General features: G+C 36.6%; 1 protein-coding gene and 1 long non-coding RNA gene across 3 annotated transcripts in view; both read left to right on the top strand.

The window, feature by feature from the left end:
• The first annotated feature begins 5,610 nt into the window (after nucleotides 1-5,610).
• On the top strand, nucleotides 5,611-24,026 carry LOC134794245 (organic cation transporter protein-like). Of its 2 annotated transcripts, none has more exons than XM_063766001.1 (5): nucleotides 5,611-5,755; nucleotides 16,984-17,368; nucleotides 19,739-20,146; nucleotides 20,665-20,902; nucleotides 23,232-24,026. In XM_063766001.1, coding segments are annotated over exons 1-5 (1,461 nt in total). In that variant the 5' UTR covers nucleotides 5,611-5,754; the 3' UTR covers nucleotides 23,661-24,026. The 2 variants fall into 2 exon arrangements, with proteins under 2 accessions (XP_063622071.1, XP_063622070.1); XM_063766000.1 differs by lacking the exon at nucleotides 5,611-5,755 and adding an exon at nucleotides 16,102-16,224.
• A 1,091-nt stretch (nucleotides 24,027-25,117) lies between these two features.
• LOC134794270 (uncharacterized) overlaps nucleotides 25,118-25,370 on the top strand; it is a 45,894-nt gene continuing 45,641 nt past the window's right edge. Inside the window, exon 1 of the long non-coding RNA XR_010144652.1 lies at nucleotides 25,118-25,217. This is a non-coding gene — a long non-coding RNA (uncharacterized LOC134794270). The remainder of the gene's footprint in view (nucleotides 25,218-25,370) is intronic.

Genomic DNA, 25,370 nt, shown 5'->3' with positions numbered 1-25,370 from the left:
AATGAAATTCCGCAACATGGCGCATGATCATATATTCCTGGCGGCTTAGCACGGTCGCGTTTTTATCCCTTGTCACCATGCCTGTCACGTTCTAACAAGTATGTAAGTGCGAAAGGGACGCGCATAGTGATAGTCGATAAAAATGGAACCGTGCTGAGCCCGCTGGTCAGGCTTTAATATCGGTCAAGGCCTGTCCAGACGAGAACAATTTTTCACCAATGTGATTAAATTGTCCGATCAATTTCGCGCCTTTTACTACTGACACTGTTTGACTACTGTTTGACCGGCTATATTTAAGCTTTGTGCCGGAATCGATATGATTTTGTTTTTTCATGTCACCCAGTTTTCATATGATTTAACCTATAGTTAGTTTTTATTTTTGTTTGTAGAAAGTTTAGAAATAAAATAATATTTTTATGTGATTATTTTAGAATATAATTTTGTCCTCCCATAGAAAATTTGAAATTCGCGCCTTATTTCACTGACAAAATGGGTTTGCCAGGGTATAAACATATGTTTTTCTTAATTAGGTAGTTTAGGTACAGTCACCTGCAATAGTATGTTACACAATGAAGGCTGCATAAATATCTGAGACGATCGTATTTATAGAGCCATAAGAGCGTGTCACATATTTTTGCGGCCTTCGAAGAGTAACATATTATTGCAGGTGACTGTACCTACTAATAAAAACATAGTAGGCTCCTATAGATGTGCTATACGCGTAAAGCCCCCTCCAGACTAGAGATGGGTAACTCAGGAGTGATAGATAAAAAAGATATATATCTTTCTCGTTTCATGAATCACTCTTCTTGTCTTTACGAATCCGAATGTATCAGTATATCCGTACCGCTCACTCCCTCGGCAACGATTTACTAAAGCGAAAGCGATGACTCGGTCGCGCGTCGACCGAAGTAACACGAACGAGCGACAGCGGTCGTTCAGGCGGATTCGGACGCGTCATTCGAAGTAGATAGTATGTATAGTATTTCTCGCTCGCGCAGGATGCAATGCAAATTGCAATGATGAGTTATTAATTCGGTTAATGAGTTAAATTGCATTGCATCTAATAAAATGTAAACAAAAAGCAATAAGGTATTTTATTAGGCAAATATATTCTTGCGCATGACAATACGAACCAAATCAAGCTTCCTTGTGAATGTATAATACCAATCTATATCCATCATGATACAAAATGAAAATGTCGCCACGTTATAATAACAATTCTGTCTCTCTCTCATTCATAAGATGACGCAAAGTCAGTAAGTGTCGATACAGTTACGAGCGGGACAACTGATACACACGGATATAAAGATATAAAAGAGTGATACATATCCCAGTGGTAAAAAGATATATATCAATCTTTTCCCTCTACTGACACATTTCGCCCATCTCTACTCCAGACTATGCGCGTGAATCGCAGGCGAAGCCGCGAACGCGAGTGTGGCGTCGATTTCACAGATTGTTCACGCCTTCGCGCCTTGTTCTCCGTTTTTTGTCGGTATTTCGGCCCGCGTCAAAGGAGACGCGAAGCGCGAACTTGCAAGACTCCACATTACACAATATTTTGGCTCCTCTGTGGCAAGATAAATATTAATTATATTATAATTATATTATATTAAGCAGCTATATTTTACGGTTTTACAATAAAACAAAATGGAAAAACAGCTAAATCACGTATGATGCCATAGATAACTAACAGTTAAACTCGATCAGCTGTTGCTTTTCCGCCATATTGCCGCTAACCAAACTGCGAAATCACCGTGAAGTGTGCGAGTGTGGAGTCATACGTCAACTTCGCGATATGTTCGCTCCGCGACGTCACGCCGCGATTCACGCACATAGTCTGGAGGGGGCTTGATACGCGTGCGTCCGTAAAGACCGTGAGGGACAGAACATTACGCAATGCGACACTATGATTGGTCGAGTTTATTTGTTGCCCACCATAATCCATACTTGTCCATACTAATGCCGACTACACACGTAACTATAAATCGTAGCGATTACTTAATCTGTGCAGTCCGATTTGCGCAGTTTTATCTACCGTGTGTATGACAAATCGTTGTTGATTATCGTAACGATTTGTCTGCACAGATTAATCGTTTCGATTTATAGTTAACGTGTGTAGCCGGGGTTAATTTACGGCGGGAATAAAAAAATGTGAGACTGTGACAAGAACAAAAAATAATAGAATAGCGCTTTCGCTGCTACTCCTACTGAAAGACAGGTATTTATGACTATCCCGTTATTCCCGTTCGGTCATTTTCCCCCCACCCCTCTGCCTGATCCAGTTACTTATAAGCCCCTGCTACACGGCAGCCGACAAGCCTACTAACCGTCTGACCTTGGTCTGTCCTTGGTGTGTGGGTCCGTTTGAGTTGTCTGGCTAGACGGTGGCAAACCACAGTGTGTTCAGAACTCGCGGACGGACAACAACACGTATTGCAAGCGCACAAAATGGCCCCTAACCTTTCAGAAAGTTGGCGTGGCATTAGTACCTACTCAGTGGCGTATGGCCCTAAGGGCGGCGTATGCCACCAATTTCAATTTCAATTTCAATTATTTATTCATAAAATTTACATTTTATACGTCATTAAATAATTACAGATAGTTAACATATATAGGTACTTAAAATAATTTAATAATTTTGCCGCAACTGGGGCGTCCAAATCCGGCCCTTCACATGGGCTTATTTACATTTGTAATTTATGTATCATTTTTAATTATTATTGGCAGTATATATTTATACATTTACAATTTTTTGTATTTACCACCCCTGGCGGATTGCATTTTGTTTTTCTTCCTTCACTTCTGGGGCAGCAAAACTTATTGGTCGCGGCGCCAAATTTCATAACCTACCTACTCATACTAGTGCAATGACAAAAAAATAATTTTTGGTACAAGCTTTTATCGCTGACTGTACTTTTCTTTCCAGAGGCAACTAATACTCGTCGAGACAATTCTAAAAACCCCAAACACAATTAGGTCGCGTTGTTCTATCACAGGGTTCCTATGGCCACCTCCTGTCTCCCTCATCAGATCAGCTCTATGGTACCATAATAATGCATTGTCACCCGACTTATATATGTATGCAAATTTTCAGCTCCATCGGAAACTAGAAAGTGGGTCTAATTTAACTTGCAAGATTTGACCCGTACAAACATATTTACATACTTACGATTAGGTATATTGCAAGTTAATAAAAAGTTTGTAAAAAAAGAAAAGGGTATATGAATGAAACGCTGGCTCAAAAAACGGCATTTGTTGAGTCATTTCAACTTAATGAATTCGCTGGACTACGCTACGGGGACATATATAACTTTCTGAGAATGAAGAGGAAAATATTTGATAAATTATTAGAAATGCTACTGAGTACCCATGGCATGTCTATTAACCACACGAGCGCACACGGCGCGTCCTTCAAGCGAAATGGCCTAGTGCGGTCGGTGTCGGGCGGCTACACGGTTCCGGACCGACCGCTCAGACCGCGGTCGCTGGTGCGCGCTCGCATGCCAAGGGCGTCCGGAGGTCAAACGAAATTTTGTTGGTAACAACTGTCTACACGGTCCGGGACAGACCAAGGCCACGCGGTTTGGGGGCTTGTCGGCTGCCGTGTAGCAGGGGCTATACGTTAGTACTATGTATTTATTATACTGTGCTTATACTATACCTACACGGTAACACGGTGGCTAAAAAATAACTGCATTCCCGTTGCCAGGGAGGTTTTGGGATTATACTGAGCAACATTTACTATGAGACCAACCCCGAAATCACGAAAAAAAAAGTACCCTTCCATAGAAAATGGACCGGCCAAAATACGAATTAATAGTTATAACCGCTCGTGCTAATATTGATACCCGAGCAAGCGAAAGACTCCAAAATTGAACCACGAGCGTAGCGAGTGGTTCGATAAATGGAATATTGAGCGTTGCGAATTTTCAAAGCACGATGGTTAAACAAAATTTGCCCCCGAGTAATATTTGCTTCTGGTTGGTGTGGTGAAAAATTCTGTGGTTCACTCGGGACCAAATTTTGTTTAACCCTCGTGCTTTGAACCCTCGCAACGCTCAAGATTCCATTTTTCGAACCACTCGCTACGCTCGTGGTTCAATTTTGGAATCTTTCGCTTGCTCGGGTATCAATATTAGCACGAGCGGTTAAACAACAACTTTGCCCCCTTGTAAAACAAATAACTATTATCATCCAAAATCATCATTTAAAAGTCAATTCTACCAGAAAACATAAGAAAACAACTCAAAATTTGCATTTGATTACTTTGTCTCACATGTGAATAAAATGCAACTTAGCTATCAGTTTTTGAAGTGCAAAGTAAGCCTTTCCAAGCTGGTGTGGTGAAAAATTTTTTTCACACCTTAAAATTATAAGTAGGTATAAATTTTACAAATTCTCAATGGACTTAAACCTAACCCCAGTTTTAAGGTAGCCGAATGTCATGGGCAAGAAAAACCTCATGAGATTCATTGAGGTATCAGTATCAGTATGAGATTCATTGAGGAAAATGGATTCAAACGCTCAATTCACAAGATGATTGGTACCTACAGAACCGGTGCAAAGCGGGGCACGGACGATTGCAGAAACCCTACTCGTATGGGGAAAATCCCTACGCATTCAATATCGTCACTTAGTATTATAATATAATGTATACCAAGCAACATATACATTCGTTTTAAGATAGGAGAACGTTAGGTTTTTAATTATTTTTTTATATGAGATTAATTTAAGTGGTTAGGTCCTATCTATGAATATACTTACTCGTAAATACCTGATTTACTATACCTACCTACTACACATTACTTACCTACTAATATTACAAATACGAAAGTAATTAAATAGGTATGTGTATTGTTGTTTCACCACATCAGCTGGTAAAGGCTCTCTTGATTGTTCAAGAACTGATGAGAAAGTTGCATTTTATCCACATGTGTGGCAAAGTAATCTGATACAAATTTTGAGTTGTTTCCTTATGTTGACTGGTGGAATTGACTTTTAAATGATTATTTTGAATGTCAGTGTTTTCCTTGCGTTGGTGTTGATGACAGTTTGTGTTTCACTCGGTAGCAATATTTGTTTAACCCTCGTGCCTTGAAAGTCTTGACCCTCGCAACGCTCAAGATTCCACTTTTCGAACCACTCGCTACGCTCGTGGTTTACTTTTGGAATCTTTCGTTTGCTCGGGTATCAATATTAGCACCAGCGGTTGAACAACTACTTTGCCCCCTTGTAAAACTATTATTTGTCTGCCTGCTGAAGTGCAGTGTAATTTAGTTTGGTTGAAGAGACTCTGACCTCTGGAGGGAGGAAAAAAGAGAGGGAAAAAGAGAGAAATCCCAAAGAAGCCTATTTACAGCAAAGACCAGCATAGTCGATCACTGCCAAATTGACTCCCAACTAATAAGGAGCCAGGGATTGCGTGTTTTATGATTAAATATATAAACGCTTGTACATCAGAGTAGTTTTATAACAAATAACATAACAGATAAATTCTAAATCCCCGAACGTCACGACAAATTACGTCTCCGTTGTTTATAAGTAAACTGCTATTTATATGCCGAATGCCGGTTTTTTAGCAAATTCGCTAGAGGATATATACGACGGCGCAGCCGCCGACGCTCCAATGCGTATAGACACGTCGAGCGGACGGCTTGCGCGACCATCTGCTGCCCAGCTGACGTGACGTGTATTTTCGCATTTGTGAAGTTACATTTTTAGCTGAAAGTGTAGTGAAAATTAGTAAAAAGTAAGTGCTTTGAGTTTTATTCATAGGTTTTAGTTTGCCTAATTATTAAAAAAAAAGTTACAAACTACATATTATCTATTCCTAATAAATACCTACCTAGGTACTTTATTCTAATGTATGCAGATATAATTCTATTTAATTAACTAGATTCTAGTATTTGAGCATGGAAACAATTTTATTTTGGATTTGAATTAGAGCGATTTAAATACCTGTTCTACATTGACTAAATACAAATTTATAGGACTAGAAAACAGCAATAATAAAATATGGAAACGGCTTTTTTTCCTTTGTAAATATGTGCAGAATAATTTTGTAGGGAGAAAAACGTGTAAATTTTCCTGACTTCGCTCACCAATCGAGTCTACGTGAACTAAAAACAAAACTATCTATTCCAAATTTCAAAGGAATCAAATAACGTTTAGGAGTTTCACAAATTACTAAGAAATTAAGTTCCGACATACAGCTACATTTCGTGAAAATTAACTATTTCGTAAAACAATAAAATACATAGGTATATAGGTATAATGAACTAATACTAAAATCGATCAAAAAACTTAATTTTGCGTCTAAAACACATTAACAGCACTTTTCCTTTGGAAATACGTAGAACTACTGAAAAATCTTAATTAGAATTGAATCAAGTACCTACCTACTTAATCAAAATCCAAGTATAGTTACTAGTTAGGTACTACTAATTTTAAAATGTAATTATAAGTAGAAGGTTAATTAACTCCATAAAGGTAACGCTGCCAGTCTTCTGGGCACCATAACTATTTTAAGTTTTATAATTTAAAAAAAAAATACTGTTAATATTATCATTTTATGTCCCAGAAATATAACTAATAAGTACATTACTTAACTCACTGCTCTGCACTTTGATGGCAGCCGCTTAAAACTCTTTCTAAGTACTCTCTGCTGTAGAGTCCTTACGTCCTTAGTTACATATAGACCGCGACCCACGAACAGATTTCCATGACCAATCGCCGCCCGGGTGATAACTCGTATATTGGTTAACCGCTATGTATGATGATCCCTCATAGACGTCAGCTGGCGCTCCGTTGGTGGGTTGAGGAATGGCAGCCACCGAAACATGTAAAAAAATAAAATAAATTTTGTCATCGCCTCCCGTTTGATACTTTGTCAGAAGATAGTTTAGATGTTATTATAAATAAATAAAACCGTCAGCCGGTTGTATAGCGGTGGAAAGACCGTCAGCTACTTGCATAAACCGAAAAAACAACCGGCTGGCGGTTTTTTTTTTATAATAACATCTAAACAAAATGGCTGGTGGCTCGCGGTCCATTTGCAACCTCTAAATAATGACCGTTTTTGTTTTTTTTTTACATAAGTATAACGTTTTTTCATGAGTAAGAATAAGAACATGAATTTGAGCGAAATCAGATAAAAATCGAAAATTCGTAAAAATGTAACACCCAACATACGAAAATAGGTATTACATTTGTAAGCTAACTCACCCTTAAAATTAAATAGGGTACCTATTTCAAACTGAATAAACTCCATGACCATTATGAGTCATAATGGTCATGGAGTCATAATTTATGACCTATCGTTAGGTATTTATTTGTTTTGAAATGGTTAACGGTATTTGTAAATAGTCAGCAAACCTTATCAGATGTTACGTCCGAGGCTATCGCCTTGCACTCGTGGCCGCGGACTTCCGCACTCAACCATCTATCAGTACATAATGTCACCCTCTCTCAGTGCCTTTTTGAGAAGCCGCTCCTTGAAACATGCCGTTAGTAATTGTGTTTAGACGGTGATTGATATGTATGTGTTTGTGTTTAGTTTAGCTAACTTTCATAAAACAGAAACAGCTCATAGATTCTGCCAACGTCTAGGTTTATAGGTGGGACAGAAAGGGGTAATGGAAGTCGCTTTGTACATATTTATAAGCGCTGGATGAAAAGCCCTAAATTTATGCAGTCGGTTTTCTAAAAAAATAATGTCTGTGTCATTTTTTAGGGTTCCGTACCCAAAGGGTAAAACGGGACCCTATTACTAAGACTTCGCTGTCCGTCCGTCCGTCCGTCCGTCTGTCACCAGGCTGTATCTCACGAACCGTGATAGCTAGACAGTTGAAATTTTCACAGATGATGTATTTCTGTTGCCGCTATAACAACAAATACTAAAAACAGAATAAAATAAAGATTTAAGTGGGGCTCCCATACAGCAAACGTGATTTTTGACCAAAGTTAAGCAACGTCGGGCGTGGTCAGTACCTACTTGGATGGGTGACCGTTTTCTTTTTGCATTTTTTTCCGTTTTTTTTTTTGCATTATGGTACGGAACCCTTCGTGCGCGAGTCCGACTCGCACTTGCCCGGTTTTTTGGATTAGGTTGCCAAAAGTGGATTGATTCTCTAACTAATCGACTACCAGTCCCATGCTTTATTATCTTATATAAACTTTCTACCGGGTAGTTACCGTTACACAGATAAAGTTAAATTATCCTTGTAATTTGTGTTTCAAATTTCATCATGCTGACCTTTCTTTATCTCATCCCAATAATCTACACTCCACTTTTGAGAAACTATCATTTTTTTATGAGCATTATCTTACCTACTTTAGCCATAGTAGATACCTATATCATTAACTGGTGCAGTAGTTTGTACGGGGTCCACGAATAAATTCAGACAGACCAAATAAAAATTATAACTATGGTAATATAGGTATTTTTTACATATTATATATCCTGCAAAAGTTTTTCATGCCCCACAGAGTAGATTTCTATCTGGTCCTATATTTGATTTCGGTAGACTTTGTATCTTTACTGAGTAGAAAACACTCACTTATTGTAGCAGTATATCAACACAGATTAGAGTCACAGAATAAATAACAGTACCAATGAGCTTATAATTGTTTAAATATTAATTTAGTATTGACCTATTTTAATTCTTATTTGCGACTCCGTTTTGAACATTTTGATTCACGGCTGTCCTGTTAATAGGTTAATAAAGATTCTCTATAGGTACCTAAGTTCCTTAGCCCTAATACCTACGAGTATTGAGTAATATCATAGCCATTAAAACGAGCGTTGATTAATTGCATGCGCAACCGCACGAGTACCCCGTCCTCTTGTTATGATCCTTAATTAGGTACAATGTCAATTAGTTCCTACTTACTAAGGGCAGGGTCTCATACGTCTCATATTTACATGATATCCACAACATTATCGTTCGTATTGAAATTTATATTCTTATCAATATTTAGTCCGTTTGACTTTAACTTTGATCTACCTATAAGTGCCAATAAATGGTTTCGTGTTAGACTAAAAGGATCCATAAAACGTTTAGAAAAAACAGCGTCTTTACTGTGGAGAGTATTAAAGTATACAATATGGTCACATTTTATACTAAGGTCTTAAAAAGAAGTAGATACTAGTTATATACAGGTTCGGCAAGAAAATTAAGCTTCAAAGACCATTTAAAAGACGTATAGGTAATAACCTTAACTCACACTGAACAGATCTTGGACCAATACGATTTAAATGAAATTTTACGTTCCCATATATTTCAAGAATCTTGGGTGAAAGAACTCTTAATGTACTTTTCCATCAGTCCTACTTCTTGCCGAGTTGTGAATGACGTCACCGTGAAGATAGGCAATTAGTTGTGCTTCCTATAAATAAAGCATTCAAGAAGCTGTTAATCTAAAGTTACGTCAAACCATGTCAAACTAAAAACAGTTTAACGACATTTGGCTAATGGCAAGTTTTTTGTTTTTGTTTATTTAACTTTGTTGTAGATGGGAACCTGATGCGATTGAGGAAACTACGTCCAATAAACATATTCTTACTTCATAATTTTCATATAGGTACCTACCTACCTACTCATCTAAACGTTAATTTTAACGAAATTTGGCCAAATGCAGGCGATTTTTTTTTTTGAAACTTTGTTGACAAAAACCTGCGATTGAGGAAACTACGTCCAAAAAACATGCTCGCACTTCATATATAGGTACCTACCTACCTACTCACCTTAAATAACGTTAAGTTTAACGAAATTTGGCCAAATGCACAGGCGAGTTCTTTGTTTTTGTTTATTTTTTAAACTTTGTTGTTGACAAAAACCTGCGATTGAGGATTGAGGAAACTACGTCCAAAAAACATGTTCGCACTAATCGCACTTCATATAGGTACCTACCTAATCACCTTAACGTTATCATACATGTCATACTTACTCTAAGTTTGTACTTGTCACTCATTTTAATTTAGCTTCATAAGTAAGTTTTAATTTCACTTATAGATTATACCTAATTGTGTATATTTTTTTGTACACAATTAGGTATAATTTTAGACCCAGTAGTTTCGGAGATAAAGAGGGGGAGAATGGTAATTTTTTGTCTATTTTCTTAAATAACTTCTAAACTATTTATTCTAAAATTACAAAGAATTATTAATATATAATAATATATTTGAGATTCTCAAAATGAGCTCTTTCATTTGATATGTAACACAATATAGTTTAAAAAACATTATTTTTTAATTTTCTCATTTATCCCCCAAAAGTGGCCTCCATGTTTAAAATTCATTTGTTTACGTAAAATGTCCGTCTTTGGGTCACGAATTTACATATATATATATATACCGGGTGTGGCCTGTAATACGAGCAAAAAATTTAACTGTAGGCTGTACCCCTCATACTAACCAACATTTGTTCAGCAACTTTTAAAAATAACTTGTTGTTTGATTTTTAATACACTTTAAAGTTTATTCTAAGACGCAATGTATTGCGAATTTTGCTATGTTTAAGGCGTGACAAGCAACGTCAATCACAATGATATGGCGCGGCGATGGCGTCCATTGAAGATAATATTTATTTTGTATGAAAAATAGGGACTCTAAATACTTCATAATTTTTAAAAGTTGTTGAACAAAAGTGTCATCGTTTGAGGAGTACAATCTATGTTTTAATTATTTGCTCGTGTTACAGGCCACACCCGGTATATGTGTACCAAATTTGAACTTAATTAGTCCAGTACTTTTGGAGAAAATGGGCTGTGACAGACGGACAGACAGACGCACGAGTGATCCTATAAGGGTTCCGTTTTTTGCTTTTGAGGTACGGAACCCTAAAAAGTAAAACTATGTAACCCTCCGTCAGTAGTCGATGATCCGAAACTTACCATTTGTAGAAAAAGACGCATGCATTTGAATAGATTTGTATTTATGTAATTAGTCTATACGACAAATACAATAATAAATAAAACCCTTAACCCATTTTTTTACTATTAATTACATAATTATAACTACCAAGAACTTAAACAGGTATCCACACTGTCATTACACCTAACAACCTTATTGACACTTAATTAAATATATTTGTTCTTCCCATTAAATTGCTGGGACCCAGCGACATCTTGATAGGTAGGTACTGTTTTGGTCATAAAACCATTCCCACCACAACACCGTCATCTTAATAAAACAACCGCCATAAAATATTATTTTATATCAATCAATAAGTGGAAATAACCTTCTTTAGTAAGGCGCGTTTATACCTTGGGTGGTTCCCGTACCTGCCTATAATGGATTAGTTGAACCTAACTATACTACACCTAACCAAGTTACTATGAAAGCCGGCCTAGGTTCATTGTTGTTAGATGGAGCATTCCATGAAATGTCTACCGTTTGTCCCGTACAAACGCGAATTTTCTGATGATTTGCAGGTATAAGAGTTTCCTTTTCTATGACAAATGGTCAAAAATATGCACAGAAAAATAATCGCCTGCTTTAAATGCCGAAAAAAAAGTCGCAATACAGGAAATAAAATGCGTTTGTACGGGACAGCCCGTGGAATGCTCCTGATGTAGTACTATTGCTCTATCTAGCAAACTTTACAAGACGATATACTCCGGTGAGATGTAGGTCGGTTCGGTACTCGGTACCTAATATAGATATTAGCTGACCACATTTAACAATCGGTAATTTAATGATTTAAGAAATTTTCCATTATACAGAAAATTTCTACATAATATGGTTAAGATCGAAAGTTTACATGGTTTAGTTTTAAAATAAAATGCAATCCTACAATCACGTGCATTCAATTTTCATGATATCATTGCTTTTGTCTATAATTTTCATAATCTAACAATATGGAAGTTACCTCTAATTAAAATAAATTATTAAGAAAAACATAGCAGTTATTTTTAAACACAATTTCTATTTAATACATCGGATAGAAATATAAAAAGTAGGTAGGTGAGTTGGCCGTAGGCCGTGACTACACTATTAGGTATACTCGTTTTTATATAAATTCCATATTAGCAAATCGTTTTGACATTTCTAAAAAAGAAGCTGATTTGACTAGTAGGAAAGTAGCCTTGATCTATTTTTACAAGCTTTTATTTCGTTTCACCTGACCGTTGTCTGTCTGTCTGTAATCAAATCTTGCAAGTTAAATTTGATCCACTTCCTGGTTTCCGATTGAGCTGAAATTTTGCATGCAAACAAACAAACAAAACAAACAAAATTTACTTTATTCATGTAGGCCTAGCAACAAGCTCTTATGAATCGTAATTAATCTTAATCTAATTATCAGAGCAATTTATTGATGTTAATATTATTCCATAATAAAATTGGATTATTATACTTACATATCAAATTTAACACTAAAAATTTCACAAAAGGATCGTCAAACATTAAAAAGATTGTATAAAAAAATACTAGTCTAGAATTTCTAGAATAAAATCTAAATGTCAAAAAAAAAGCATAAGTAACAAAAGAAGTCAGTATTACATCGGAATATCCATTTCCTCATCAATAATCAAATATACCTAATAAATAAATAATCATTTCGAATAACAATTAATCCCACGTTGTAATATCATTCATGTAGTCTTGTGTGGTATAATAAGCTTTAGAAATAAGTTTACGCTTTACATAATTCTTAAATTTATTAATAGATAATTCAGTAATATGGTTTGGAAGTTTATTATAAAATCTTACACAATTACCCATGAATGATTTTTTAATTTTATGGAGCCGAGTGAAGGGCACTGCGAGCTTATGTTTATTTCTAGTATTAATATTATGAATTTCACAATTTTTCCTAAAATTTACAATATTTTTATGTACATACAGAATATTCTCATAAATGTATTGACAGTGCACTGTCATTATGTCAATTTCCTTAAATGTATCTCTAAGTGAGTCTCTATGGTTCATTTTGTATATTGCTCGAGTAGCCCTCTTCTGCAGAACAAAAATGGTATTTATCTCTGAAGCACCGCCCCACAGTAAAATACCATATGCCATAATGCTATGGAAGTAACTAAAATATACTAATCGAGCTGTTTTCACATCAGTTAACTGACGGATTTTGCTCACTGCAAAAGCTGCAGAGCTCAGTCTATTCGAAAGAGTAGCAATATGGGGACCCCACTGGAGTTTAGAATCTAAAGTTATACCAAGAAAAACTGTACTATCAACTTATTCCAATTCCTCATCCTTCACAATGACACTTGTTTGCACATGCCTTACGTTACTACTAGTGACAAACTTAATACATTTAGTCTTTTTCTCATTTAACAGTAAATTATTAACATTGAACCAATTTACTACTTTTGAAATAGCATTGTTTACATCATTGTAAGCTTGTTGCTGTCGTTTGACTTTGAAAATAAGTGAGGTGTCGTCTGCAAACAATACTATATCATGGTGGGTCTTAACAAGGAATGGCAAGTCATTTATGTAGATAAGGAACAGGAAAGGCCCCAATATTGACCCCTGTGGTACACCCATAGAGACCAATGACCCAGGTGATCGCTGTCCATTCACATCGACCCTTTGTATTCTACCATTTAAGTAGGACTTAAGTAAATTCAGTGCCGATCCTCTAACTCCGTAATAATGAAGTTTCCTGATTAATGTTTCATGACAAACACAGTCGAAGGCCTTAGATAAATCATGCATGTATAAATCGGATGACAATGCAATATTATGGTACCATCGAGCTGATCTGATGATGGAGACAGGAGGTGGCCATAGGAGCTCTGTGATGAAACAACGCAACGTAATTGTGTTAAGGGTTTTTAGAATTGTCTCGATGAGTATTAGTTGTCTGTCGTAAGAAAAGTACAGTCAGCGATAAAAGCTTGTACCAAAAATGAAATTTTTGCCAAAAACTTATTTATAGTCTTAAGTACTTATTTGGTTATGCTATGATCACACTGCAAAGTTATATTTTATTTATTTGCCTATAATGTTTTACTTGATATAATTGGGTTGTCTTGCGGAGGTTTTATCACTGAAGGTCATCAGTATGTGTTCATTCCAGACGGCATTATTACCGATAACTATAGGAATCATTCCATACACACATTGTATTATCACAAGTAGAAACCAAATAATATTATCGTACAAACTGCCAATATTATCTCAACCTACCTACCTCAAATTTGCTATTACTTGTTACATATGTGTCGTACAAATGTCTTGCCTATTTACTTAATTACAAACTACACCTACATCCAACGACACCCCCTCTGAAGACATAAATAAATGCAAAGCAAAGCGATCGCTATAAATGGTTGTACAACTTGACAAAAAAAACTGATTGCATGGAAAAGACCCACATACGAAACCAGAAAAAACTAATTAAATCTGGGATTCCATCTTGAACGAGGAGAAGAGATAACATACCCGCAGACACATGCTACAGGCCTATTCGGATTTCGAGATAATCACAAGATCTTGAGACGATTTAGAGATCAACTAGATCTACATTAGATATCGACTAGATGTGACTTGGATATCTAAGTCATAACTTGTCGAAATCGTTCAAGAGGACCTCCAGAATCGCGGAAACATCAAATTTGACATATCTATCTTACAAATATGTTTAAATTATCCGTATCGTAACTTGTTGAAGTCTAGTAGAAATCTAATTCATTTTCCGAATCGAGCCGTTAGTCACACGCACCGACTCGTGTAACGGTTCATGAAACCCTGACGTGATCTCTACTAGCCGTTGATAAGCACAAATTTACGTATTAAATTACAAGAGCAAAATTTAGTTCTCATAAACATAAATAGGAAACACTTCTGACCAATGCGCGTAACGGTTACATGTTACATAGGTAACTATAATATTTGATTATATGCGTCATATTTTTGTAGTGTAATAATCAGAAAGCAGTTTAGGCACAACGCAGTAGGGATTGGTTTAAAAAAATCTAAATTTTCCTATGAAAGGGGTAGCCATTACATCAGTTATGTACCCTGTACCTGAATTATTATGCTATCATAGAATATTGGTCTTGGAGGCTCGGCCCGCTATCTTGAGAGTTGCGACGCCGACGTGCTGGCTCGATGTCGGACGACCTTATCAAAAGGTCATAACCCTTTCTTTAATGCTTGCTACCCATCAATTATTTTAAGAGCAAAGTTCGTTCGATAATGCGCCCAATCACATGGTCATCGCCTAATTTTAATAACCTTAATTAAAAACCGTTGATCAATTTTTTTATTTAAGAAATGTCAATTAATTTGATTTAGGTTCCTGGTGAGGTAAGGGAAAACTTTATATTAATGTCTCACGAATCGGGACTCTACTAGGCCTCCTGTCGAAAAATCGTCGATAAACATTGATAAACTATGCTCTAAAACGAAACGTGACGAAGCGAAGACCGAGTACCTAATACATGGCGTACAATGATATCACAAAGACCGTGCGAAGTGAAAGAGAAAAGTCGGAAAGCGGACTTGTCTCTGTATCAGTAGCAGAGGAGGCAACTAGGATAATCGTAGGTACTAAGTAGGTACCTATTCGAACTGCTGAGATGAGAGAGAGATAAACTATCACTTCAATTTCACGCTCCTTTTCAAATGTCAAAGGGTATCTCGGACAAACGTTGAAGTAAGTTTTAATGTAAGAACAAGAGTCACTAATACATGAATGCACTCTGCAGCGTCATTTTATTGACATGTGTACAACAAATGGCATTGCACTGCCACCGAGTTTGTAAATATTCCGTGGAACATCTCCGGTCGACCGAGTAAACGTGCAACTGCCCTACTGACCTATATAACTTCAGCTGAATGATAGCAAACTAATTACTCTAATTGCGAGTAGTTTCTTACAATTATTATAAAACGTTACCAGGATTTTCCGCTATGAAATTCTAAAAAGCCGTCTTATAAAGTCAGTTAGTGTTGATTCTCAGGAAACTATCGCTCTTATCGGCTTTGTCATTTTCTTTTGTTTCGTAGTATTAAATTTAACGCATGCGCTCATAGCACCAAGAGGTCATTATTCAATTTTTAGTCATACATTATCCAATGTAGTGTGTGGGGTCACCCTTGCTAAGAAAATACCTCCGTTCAATTCAGTTATTCCAAGACGCAACTCCGTCCCGAATAGTCGCGGGCTCGGGGACCTAAATATATAAAGTAAATCCAGTATCGGTTCAACATGTCATCTAATTCTGAGCCCGAGAAGATAAATGAAATGAGTAAGTGAACTAAATATTTAAATTGTAAAAAAATCGTACTTACCTAATTCGAATTTATACCTACTTTTATACCTCAGATGAAATACCTGAAAATTGAACGGTATTATTTTTGAAATAAATTATATTTTTAGCTAGATTTAAATAAATACTTAATTATTTAATCGGCGTGCGGGGCGAGCCTACTTGATGAGCCTAACTGATGCCTTAGAGTCCGAGGTGTTTATTATTGAAACCTACTTATAGATGGTATTGCAGTCGTTCAATTCATTAGGGACTAAATAAACTAGACTTATTTTGGCTATAGAACTCATGGAACTATTATTGCAGTACAGAACCGATTTTCAGTCGCTACGCTAATATTGATGCCCGAGCAAGCGAAAGATTCCACAATTGAACCATGAGCGTAACGACTGAAAATCGGTTCGATAGTTAATTTATCTACTTCGTACTTAAATTTTTGTCGCAAACTATTAATGTTTAGTTTTATCAATTTTTTTCTAGAACGTGCTTAAAAAGTTTTTTTGTTCTCACAGACTATGCCATTCCAAATTACTAGCAGGTACCTATATACCTAACTATTGAACATGTCATGGCGATGTTACGAGTTTTATTAAAATATGTAACCTTAATTTATTCTACGGAATGTAGAATGGTAATACTTATCTTATTTCAAAGATTTTGCTACGCCCATTGTCGACCTACTCGCATATCCTAAAAGTAATAAGTACCTACCTAAATTAAGCCATATTTTAATTCCAGTGGTGGAGAATGAAACAAAAGACGCCGAAAGCCAGAAGACGGGCCAAGACCCGCTGGAACGAGCTATCGGCGCCATTGGCAAGTGGCAAATATGGGTCTGCTTCGTCGTGTTCCTCGTGAAGTTTCCTGTGGCCTGGCACCAAATGAGCATCATCTTCCTCGCACCCCCGATGAACTTCACCTGCGCAGAAGAATCCAGCACCTTCGACAGCGTCTGCCATGCCAACTGCACCAGCTACAAATACGACCACTCTGTCTTCAGAGAGACCATCGTGTCGCAGTGGGATCTAGTCTGCGGCCGACAGTGGCTAAAAGATCTTACCCAGACCTTCTTCATGCTCGGCATACTTGTTGGCAACATGGTCTTCGGCCATCTATCCGATCGGTAAGTTTCACGTGGGTGTTAAGTGATATCTTGACAAGAAGTTATGTTCGTCGTTTGCAGTTGCACATCAAATTGGCGCATCCTGCTTCGGGTTGGGCTCCGGAAACCATTACTTGACAGTCTGCTGATTACCAGCCATTGACCTACTTGCAAATTTGTAGGTGCGAAATACGACGATCAGTACGATCACCCGAGACCTCAGGCTAGGAGCTCTACTTTATATAATTATTATACCAAGATTCGCCAAGACAGGTCTGAATGGCTCAAATGAGTGATATGGGAGTGAAAGTGTTTATAGTTAGTAGGTAATTAGTTAATTACTTATACTTATACTCATATATATGAAGAGATAAGTTGAAGACATTAGATTAATTAGATTTTAATATACTTATTCGCATCAACTATTGTGACCTCAAACATAAAATAAGTTCTAAAAGTTATAAGACATTTATGGTGCTATCTTATTAGTTGCGGATATTTATACAGCTGACAGTACTCTGTTCCTGGAGTATATTTAAGTATGAAACATTATAGCTTTTACGATGTTTTTTGGAGAAAACTGAAAAACAAATTTGCTACGTAAAAACACTCTGTTAATGTGATTATTAAATGTGAACTCATTGAACAGATTCTAGTACCTCTTTTACCTAACACCTAATTAACTGTCTGGTCTGTCTGGTTAGGATGAAGTCATCCTAATAACCTTCTGCAGTTTTCCTTACCTATAACCTATAATTAATTTTTTGTTCGGCAAATTAAAACAAAAAAAATCTTAATTTCTATTTAAAGTTAATCGTTTTAAAGTAAAGTATCATCTGTTAAAGTATCTGCAACTAATATGGTAGCACCTTATATAAGATGCATATAAGACGTCCGAACCAAATCAGGTTTTCACGTTTGCCGCTGCAATTAGTTACGACTTATTAACAATTAACAATAACTCTTTGTACCGTTCAAGCTGTATTACAAACTATGAATAAATGAAATAGGTATGACGATTGTCACGATTGTAATAAAGTAAGATTATTTATGGCAATGATGTAAGGTTTTTAAATAAGACTCGCTTCACTTCAGAATACCTTAAAAATCGTTGTTGCTAAAAATGTTACATTAGGATATTAATCGTTACCTATATATGAGCCGAAATTGTGAAGCTTTAGCATTATAGTAATATACCCTATACTGAACGTGGAACCAGTAATGGGACAAAAAACCACAATTCCTCTAAAATAAGTATCTAAAAGTAGTTTATAAACACTGGATATATTTTTATCATAAATAAGAGTCCTAGAGCTGTTTATGTTTAAATTTTTATTAAATTCGGTTATTTTTTAAGAAATGTGCGTCAAACCAAAAATTGTCGTACCACTGAATAAAAATATCACTAAAAATTCTTAACAACTTCGCTAAGAGAGGTGAGTTAATTTATTAAATTTTAATTAATTAATACTTGATGAAAACTAGAATGTGTTTTGTTAATTGCATTTACCATGAGATAAGGTATACAACACACTATCTTGTGACGCCACAGATGAGATGTAAAAAAATAGTGGTATTTGGCCCACTCCCATTATAGGAGCTGTAAAACTGCATACCTCCTATGATGGGACAATTGACATAATGATGCTTGCCATGCCATAATATCATGTTTAAAGAATACAGAAGTAAAATGTAGTTACGAAATATGTCAACCAGGAGGTATTCTCGGACTTCGGATAAATTAATATCGTTTTTCCAAACTTTTATTTAACTTGCCCTGTTAGTTAGTGTGGGTCAAATCTTGGTAGCTGAATTTGAGCCACTTTTCGATTTCCGATTCAGTTGAAATTTTGTGTAAGTACGTAATTAAGTATGCAAATCGGATGATAATGCAATATTATGATAACATGGACCTGATCTGATGATGAAGACAGGAGGTGGCCATGGGAACTTTATCGCAATAAACCCTAACTAATTTTGTTTGGGTATATTAGAATTGTCTCGATGGATCTAATACAATAATAATTGTGGAAAAAAAAAATACATTCAGCAATAAAAGCTTATACCAAAAATTTATTTTTTTGCCATAACTTATTCCCCATTTCAATATTTTATACTGATAGAGCAATGTCCATTATAGGGGGCCCATTACGGCATTATGGGGCGGAGAAAAAAAACATAGTTTCAATTTGTTAAGTATGTGGAAACTCCTTGCAGTATCTTTGATACAACATGCCTAAAACATGAAACACGGATAGGACTTTCATCTTTTAACACGCTAAGCGGTAGACCATTTACATGTATAAGGGAAATATCATAAATACTCCAAATTTCCTTTTAAATGTCCCATGACTGGTGCTGTTACTATAATTCTACGATTTTGTTTTCCAGGTTCGGTCGACGAACGCCGTTCCTAGCAGCAGTGTTCCTGCAGCTGATATCAGGTGTGGCGACCGCGTATTCTGTGAACTGGTACATGTTCACTGCGCTTCGATTCATGCTCGCGGTGGCCACTGGCGGCACCATGGTCACCAGCTTCGTCCTGACCATGGAACTCATCGGAGCCAGATACAGAGACACCGTGGGAATCATTTACCAGATACCCTTCAACCTCGGACACCTGTCCCTGGCGGCGTTCGGCTACTACCTTAGAGATTGGGACAAATTCCAACTGGCTATCTCGCTGCCTTCGATCATATTCCTGAGCTATTATTATTTGTTGCCCGAGTCGCCGAGATGGCTTATCACTGCTGGAAGGACCGATGAAGCCGTCAAGATTATGACAGTCGCTGCTAAGAGGTAAACACTTTTGATATTATGTAATTGAGTTTTGAGCATTTTTCTATTCGTACTTAAATACCCTGTGAAAATACAATAACACGAAAATAAACATGAAAAGTGAAATCGTCAAAGCATTTCATATTCGACAAATTCTGACATGGTTCGCCGCCCGTTTCGTCATATATGTATATCAACATAATTCAACAAAGAATAACACTTTCTGGTAACATCGGAGAAGCCCACTGCAAATTGAACAAAACGTGTTCTTCACAACAGCAGTAGGGTTATTCAATTAAATAGATATTATGTTAAGCTAGAGACACCGGTTTTCTCCTCGATTTCTTTCTATATTACTTTTTAATTTTATTATTTTATTTTATTTGAATTATTTTTGGGGCTTTTTTTATTTATATGTATAATTTAAGGATTAAATGTTTTAGGTTATTGTATATTTTGAAATGTTAATAAACTGCTAAACGAAATAATAAATAAATAAACATCTGAACATTTTATTTATTAAATATCTTAATTTTCAGAAACGGTCGGCCAACAGAAAACATCTCTTCGACCACCCAGAAGCTGAGCGTGGACGTGAGCAAGCCCGAGCACGTGTCGTTCCTGGCGCTGTTCGCGCACCCGCGCCTGCGTGTGCGCACGCTGGCCATCTGCTTCAACTGGTTCGTGTGCGGGCTGTGCTTCTTCGGCGTGTCGCAGTACATCGGACATGTTGGCGGGAACATCTTCACTAATGTCGCTATTTCTGCTGCTATACAGGTGAGCGCTGAATAACTTATGCATGTAATACATGATGTAAGTAGATTACAGCTTCTAAGATGTAGAGATAACTGACGTAGAAACTTGTTTGCAGTGGGGGTCAATTATATCTGCAGCTTACTGTACACTGATATCCAGAATTAGGAAGAGTAGGTAATCAGAATGAAGCTTAAAAATATGTTTTTATTCAAGTATATTTGTGCCTATGTAAAAACGTGATTGAAAAGACATGAAACCATCATGCAAATAATAGTTATACGATAAGCCGATAATTTCTACAACTCTCAGTTTACTCTTTCTAATCTGGATAGGTACACGTACCTTTAATAAACAAAGGTTGACTTCTCATCTCACTGACTATAATTATGTACTCAAAATCATCTACGGCATCTCGTAACCAAAGTATATAAGTACATACCTATTACGAGTATAAGGGAACGTTTAATTAAACGTTTCTAAAGGAGATGGCGGGACGACTTGGATGCATTCTACCCCATTCTACAAATGGTGGGAAAATGCCGATGACAGGGTCGAGTGGAGAAACCGAGGGCAGGCCTTTGCCCAGCCGTGGGACACCAAAGTGGGCTAATAAAAAAAAGGCGATGCCAATATGTCTATTATTTCTATTCTAAGACAATTATGCCGAATGTTTCGGGCAGGCGTTCCCGGCGGCCGTTGATGAGATCTTAACACAATGCATGCTACGTAACTTCAGGCGTTTGCATATTTGTTACGATCTGTGTAACATCACCACAAAACAGTATAGGTATTAATAAATATAACTAGCTTCGTTCGCGTGGATTTTTATATTGGTTGTTGTAATTCTACATGAAAGTTGTGCAGTTAATAAAAACATTATTCCTGATACAAACTGTCAATCTCTTCTCAATCCCCTTACAGGAAGAATTTTCCAAAACTCGCTCAAAAACATTTTTTTTCTATCTTACAAAGTTTTAACCCCCCATAAAAAATAATTTTCAAAAACAATTAAATTACTTCTCTTGTTTTCTAAAGGTGTAATGACACTTTATTCGAAGTGTCAAGTCCCTCTAAAAATGTTTGTTCCTGATGCAAACTTTCAAACCCTTTCTAACCCTATTAGGGGACGAATTTTCAAAAGCAATTACATAAATTACTTTTCTTGCTTTCTAATATTTGTGTCTACCTACGAATTTCAAATTCCTTACAAACCTAATCTATTTGTTCCGGTTACAAACTTTCAACCCCCTTTTAACCCCCTTAGAGGAAGAATTTTTAAAACGCTGAAATAACTTGTCTTATGTTGTAAGGTTGTGTCTTCCTACGAAGTTTAAAGTCCCTCACTCACAAACAATTTCGTTTCTGATTCAAAATTTCAAACCTTTTTCACCACCTTAGGGGATGAATTTCCATAAACGCAGATCGTAGTATCATTATTATTGGAGTTCCGTAAAACGGGGTGAGTAGGTTTCGCGGGGAGAGGTGGGTTATGAATGGGGAGAGAAGGTTTGAGAGGGGGGTGAGAAGGGATTTTAAGGCTACTGCTACAAAAATAATGTATTCCAATTTAAAATGGAGCTATAGTAATACGCATAATAAAAAAAAATCGATCCAACAATCTTCCAAAATCACCTTTGTATGAAAACCCCTCTCACCCCAAATACGAGGCACTACGGGGTGAGGTGGGGTTTCCTCTTTATCGTCAAAGTTATGAAATGGAACTACCCAAAATAAAATAAAAACTAAAATACAAACGTCCTTGACCCTACTCACCCCATTTTACGGTTCTGAGATGCATCCACTCGTGAAAGTACTGACCAGGCTACACAACTTATCTCGCCTTTACACTAGTTTAGGTAAATAATCCCGCGAGCTAAGTGCTAGATTAGAATTGCTTTCCTAGCAATAACAACCACAACACATCTGCTATCGTCGTCATGTACAACTATTACACGTGTTTGTGTTATATTATTTTAGCTCAGTAGTTCACGAGCGTCTCGACTCTCGGTATCGTAGCAATTTGATCCTATAAATTCCTTGTTTAGACGTCGTATCTCAAACACCGTTGAACTGAACATTTTTTGTAACAAGAAGCCTATATTATGGTCACGTGACAAAAGCATGGACAAAGTCAAAAGCATAAACTCTTCCAAATGTTTTAATTAGGAAGATGGAACGCTCTAATGTGAGAGAATGTGTGATTAGAGCATTTAATATAAGTGCAGTCACAGAGAGTCAAATGTTTTACTCAATATTACTTGCTGGATACGTCTTTAAAATGCAACAAAAATAAGCTAAGTCTTTAGTAACTAATAATAATATTTACTTAATGTTGTTTTTTTATTTCCAGGTCCCAGGCACTTTGATCTCTATCTACGCGAACAGAGTTCTCGGGCGGAAGATAACGCTTATCAGTTCCAACTGTATCACAGGGCTTAGCTGCCTACTCATCACCGTAGTCCCACACTCAGGGGCGAGCCACCTCTCGCTCGGCTGCATCGGTCTTTGGGGCATGAGCATATCCTTCTCCACTGTATACTTGTACGCCGGAGAAATATTCCCCACAGTCGTCAGAAACTCCGGGGTAGGGTTGTCTTCGACTGTAGCCAGAGTAGGTTCCATGGTTGCTCCATTTGTAGCGACCCTGTCTTCAACCAGCCCGTGGTTGCCGCCTCTAGTTTTCGGCATCACGCCGCTCATTGGCGCTGGACTTTGCATACTTTTACCTGATACGAGGGGACGAAAATTGCCTGACACGATAGAAGAAGGTGAAGCGTGAGAACTATCATAATTTAGTATCGATGAGTATTCTATTCATTCGTGCCTTTTATTTATTATGATAATATAATTTTTGTTAATCGTTTAATGACGTTCTCATAAATAAGAGGCTTATATTGATTTTTATACGAAAGTAATACAAGGTTGTATTCATAAAGAAGTTGTGAAATGGCGGGCTGATAAGTTGATAGCAGCTGACTTGCACGTGCAAATGGAAACATTTTTAGCATTTATATGTTTAAGTACAGACAGTAGTCTATTAACAAGACTAAAGGTCTATTCTTTCATAGGCTGTGATATTTTGTGAAAATATGTGTATTACGTAAAAGCTAAATAGGAAATAAATAAGAAAATATTCATTTTATTATTCGTGTTTTTTTTTACCTAATTGGCCGACTAACAGCATTTTCCCTTCTTCAATAGGTTCTTGTTTTTATGTTAACAGTACCTAACCGTTTTAATATTATACCTACTTATTGCAGTTAGGTACCTACATGGTACATACCAGTCGCTGCCTATCCATTAGAACTCTATTCCCACCGGCTTGCCCACTGAACACCTTATGTCTGGAAGAAAAAGAAAGCCAAATAAGCTCCAGCTTACCCAACGGATGAGTTCGACGCGCCACGAGTAGTAATTACATTTTCTGATTTTATAACTTGCCAGAAATAAAATTAGGTACATTTATGGTGTTTATACCCAGTGTTACAAAACTCGTAGTTATATATGTAAAGTGTCGTTACGAAAATCGTAGAAACGCGTCAGTCACCCTAAAACGGCGGCAGCGTCGGTAGTGACATTTACAAATGCAATTTATCGTCATTCTTATCATGGATTATAACAATAAATATTACAATTAATACCTACCTAATATTCTTACGAGTAGATACAATGTTACACTCCTATCTAATATTGGTCTGAGTGATAAGTACAGTCAAGTGGTCTCAGTATTCTAAACGGGTCATACACAGAATTTAAAACAAGATGTCCCCCATGTGGAGTTAACAGCTTGTGTGCATGTGTGTCAATTTAATCAGATTTAGCTAAAAACTATCCCGCCTGGACACCCACATACAGACACTGTATGGTTATTTGCGTGCGAATGTTTAATTTTATGATATTGACATTTATTCGCGCACATCAAAGGACATGAACTTAACTTCGAACCTATAGCATTCCACAGAAAAAAAAAATACAAATACAAATTCTTTATTTCTAAAATAGAAAAATAACACTGTTACATTTATGCTGACACCCACACTAGGCATAGCCTGTCCTGTGGGAGAAATAATTCGGTTTATTATATTAGTATACTATCGGTTAGTTGCAACAATGAGGTTTTTGAAAAAAGAGAGACAGTTATTTAGCTAAACAATAAATTATAGAAAAAACAAAGAACAAAACGAATTCGCGGGACCTTTGGCAAACTTTTGGTAGGTACCTATAGTTATTATTTAGCCGCTCGTGCTAATATTGATACCCAAGCAAGCGAAAGACTCCAAAATTTAACAACGAGCGTAATGTGTGGTTCGTAAAATGGAATCTAGAGCGTTGCGAGGTTTTCAAGGCACGAGGGTTAAACATTAATTTTGCCACCGAGTCTGTAAAACATCAAACAAAATCAAATCCGTTCGAACGGTATTAAATATTATCATTCAAAATCATCATCGTAAAGTCACTAACAGTCTACCAGCTAACATAAGAAAACAAT

This window comes from Cydia splendana, chromosome 10 (assembly GCF_910591565.1).
Source record: "Cydia splendana chromosome 10, ilCydSple1.2, whole genome shotgun sequence".
In the NCBI taxonomy this organism is placed as follows: Eukaryota; Metazoa; Arthropoda; class Insecta; order Lepidoptera; family Tortricidae; genus Cydia; species Cydia splendana.
Note: the sequence above shows the minus strand (reverse complement) of the source record. Positions and strands in the feature narration are given on the sequence as shown.

Excerpts from the sequence above, each read along its gene's own strand:
- LOC134794245 (XM_063766000.1), top strand. The coding sequence starts at position 16,185 with ATGTCATCTAATTCTGAGCCCGAGAAGATAAATGAAATGA. Across the intron at positions 16,225-16,983 it reads CGAGAAGATAAATGAAATGA|TGGTGGAGAATGAAACAAAA; the intron begins GTAAGTGAACTA and ends TTTTAATTCCAG. Across the intron at positions 20,147-20,664 it reads ATGACAGTCGCTGCTAAGAG|AAACGGTCGGCCAACAGAAA; the intron begins GTAAACACTTTT and ends CTTAATTTTCAG.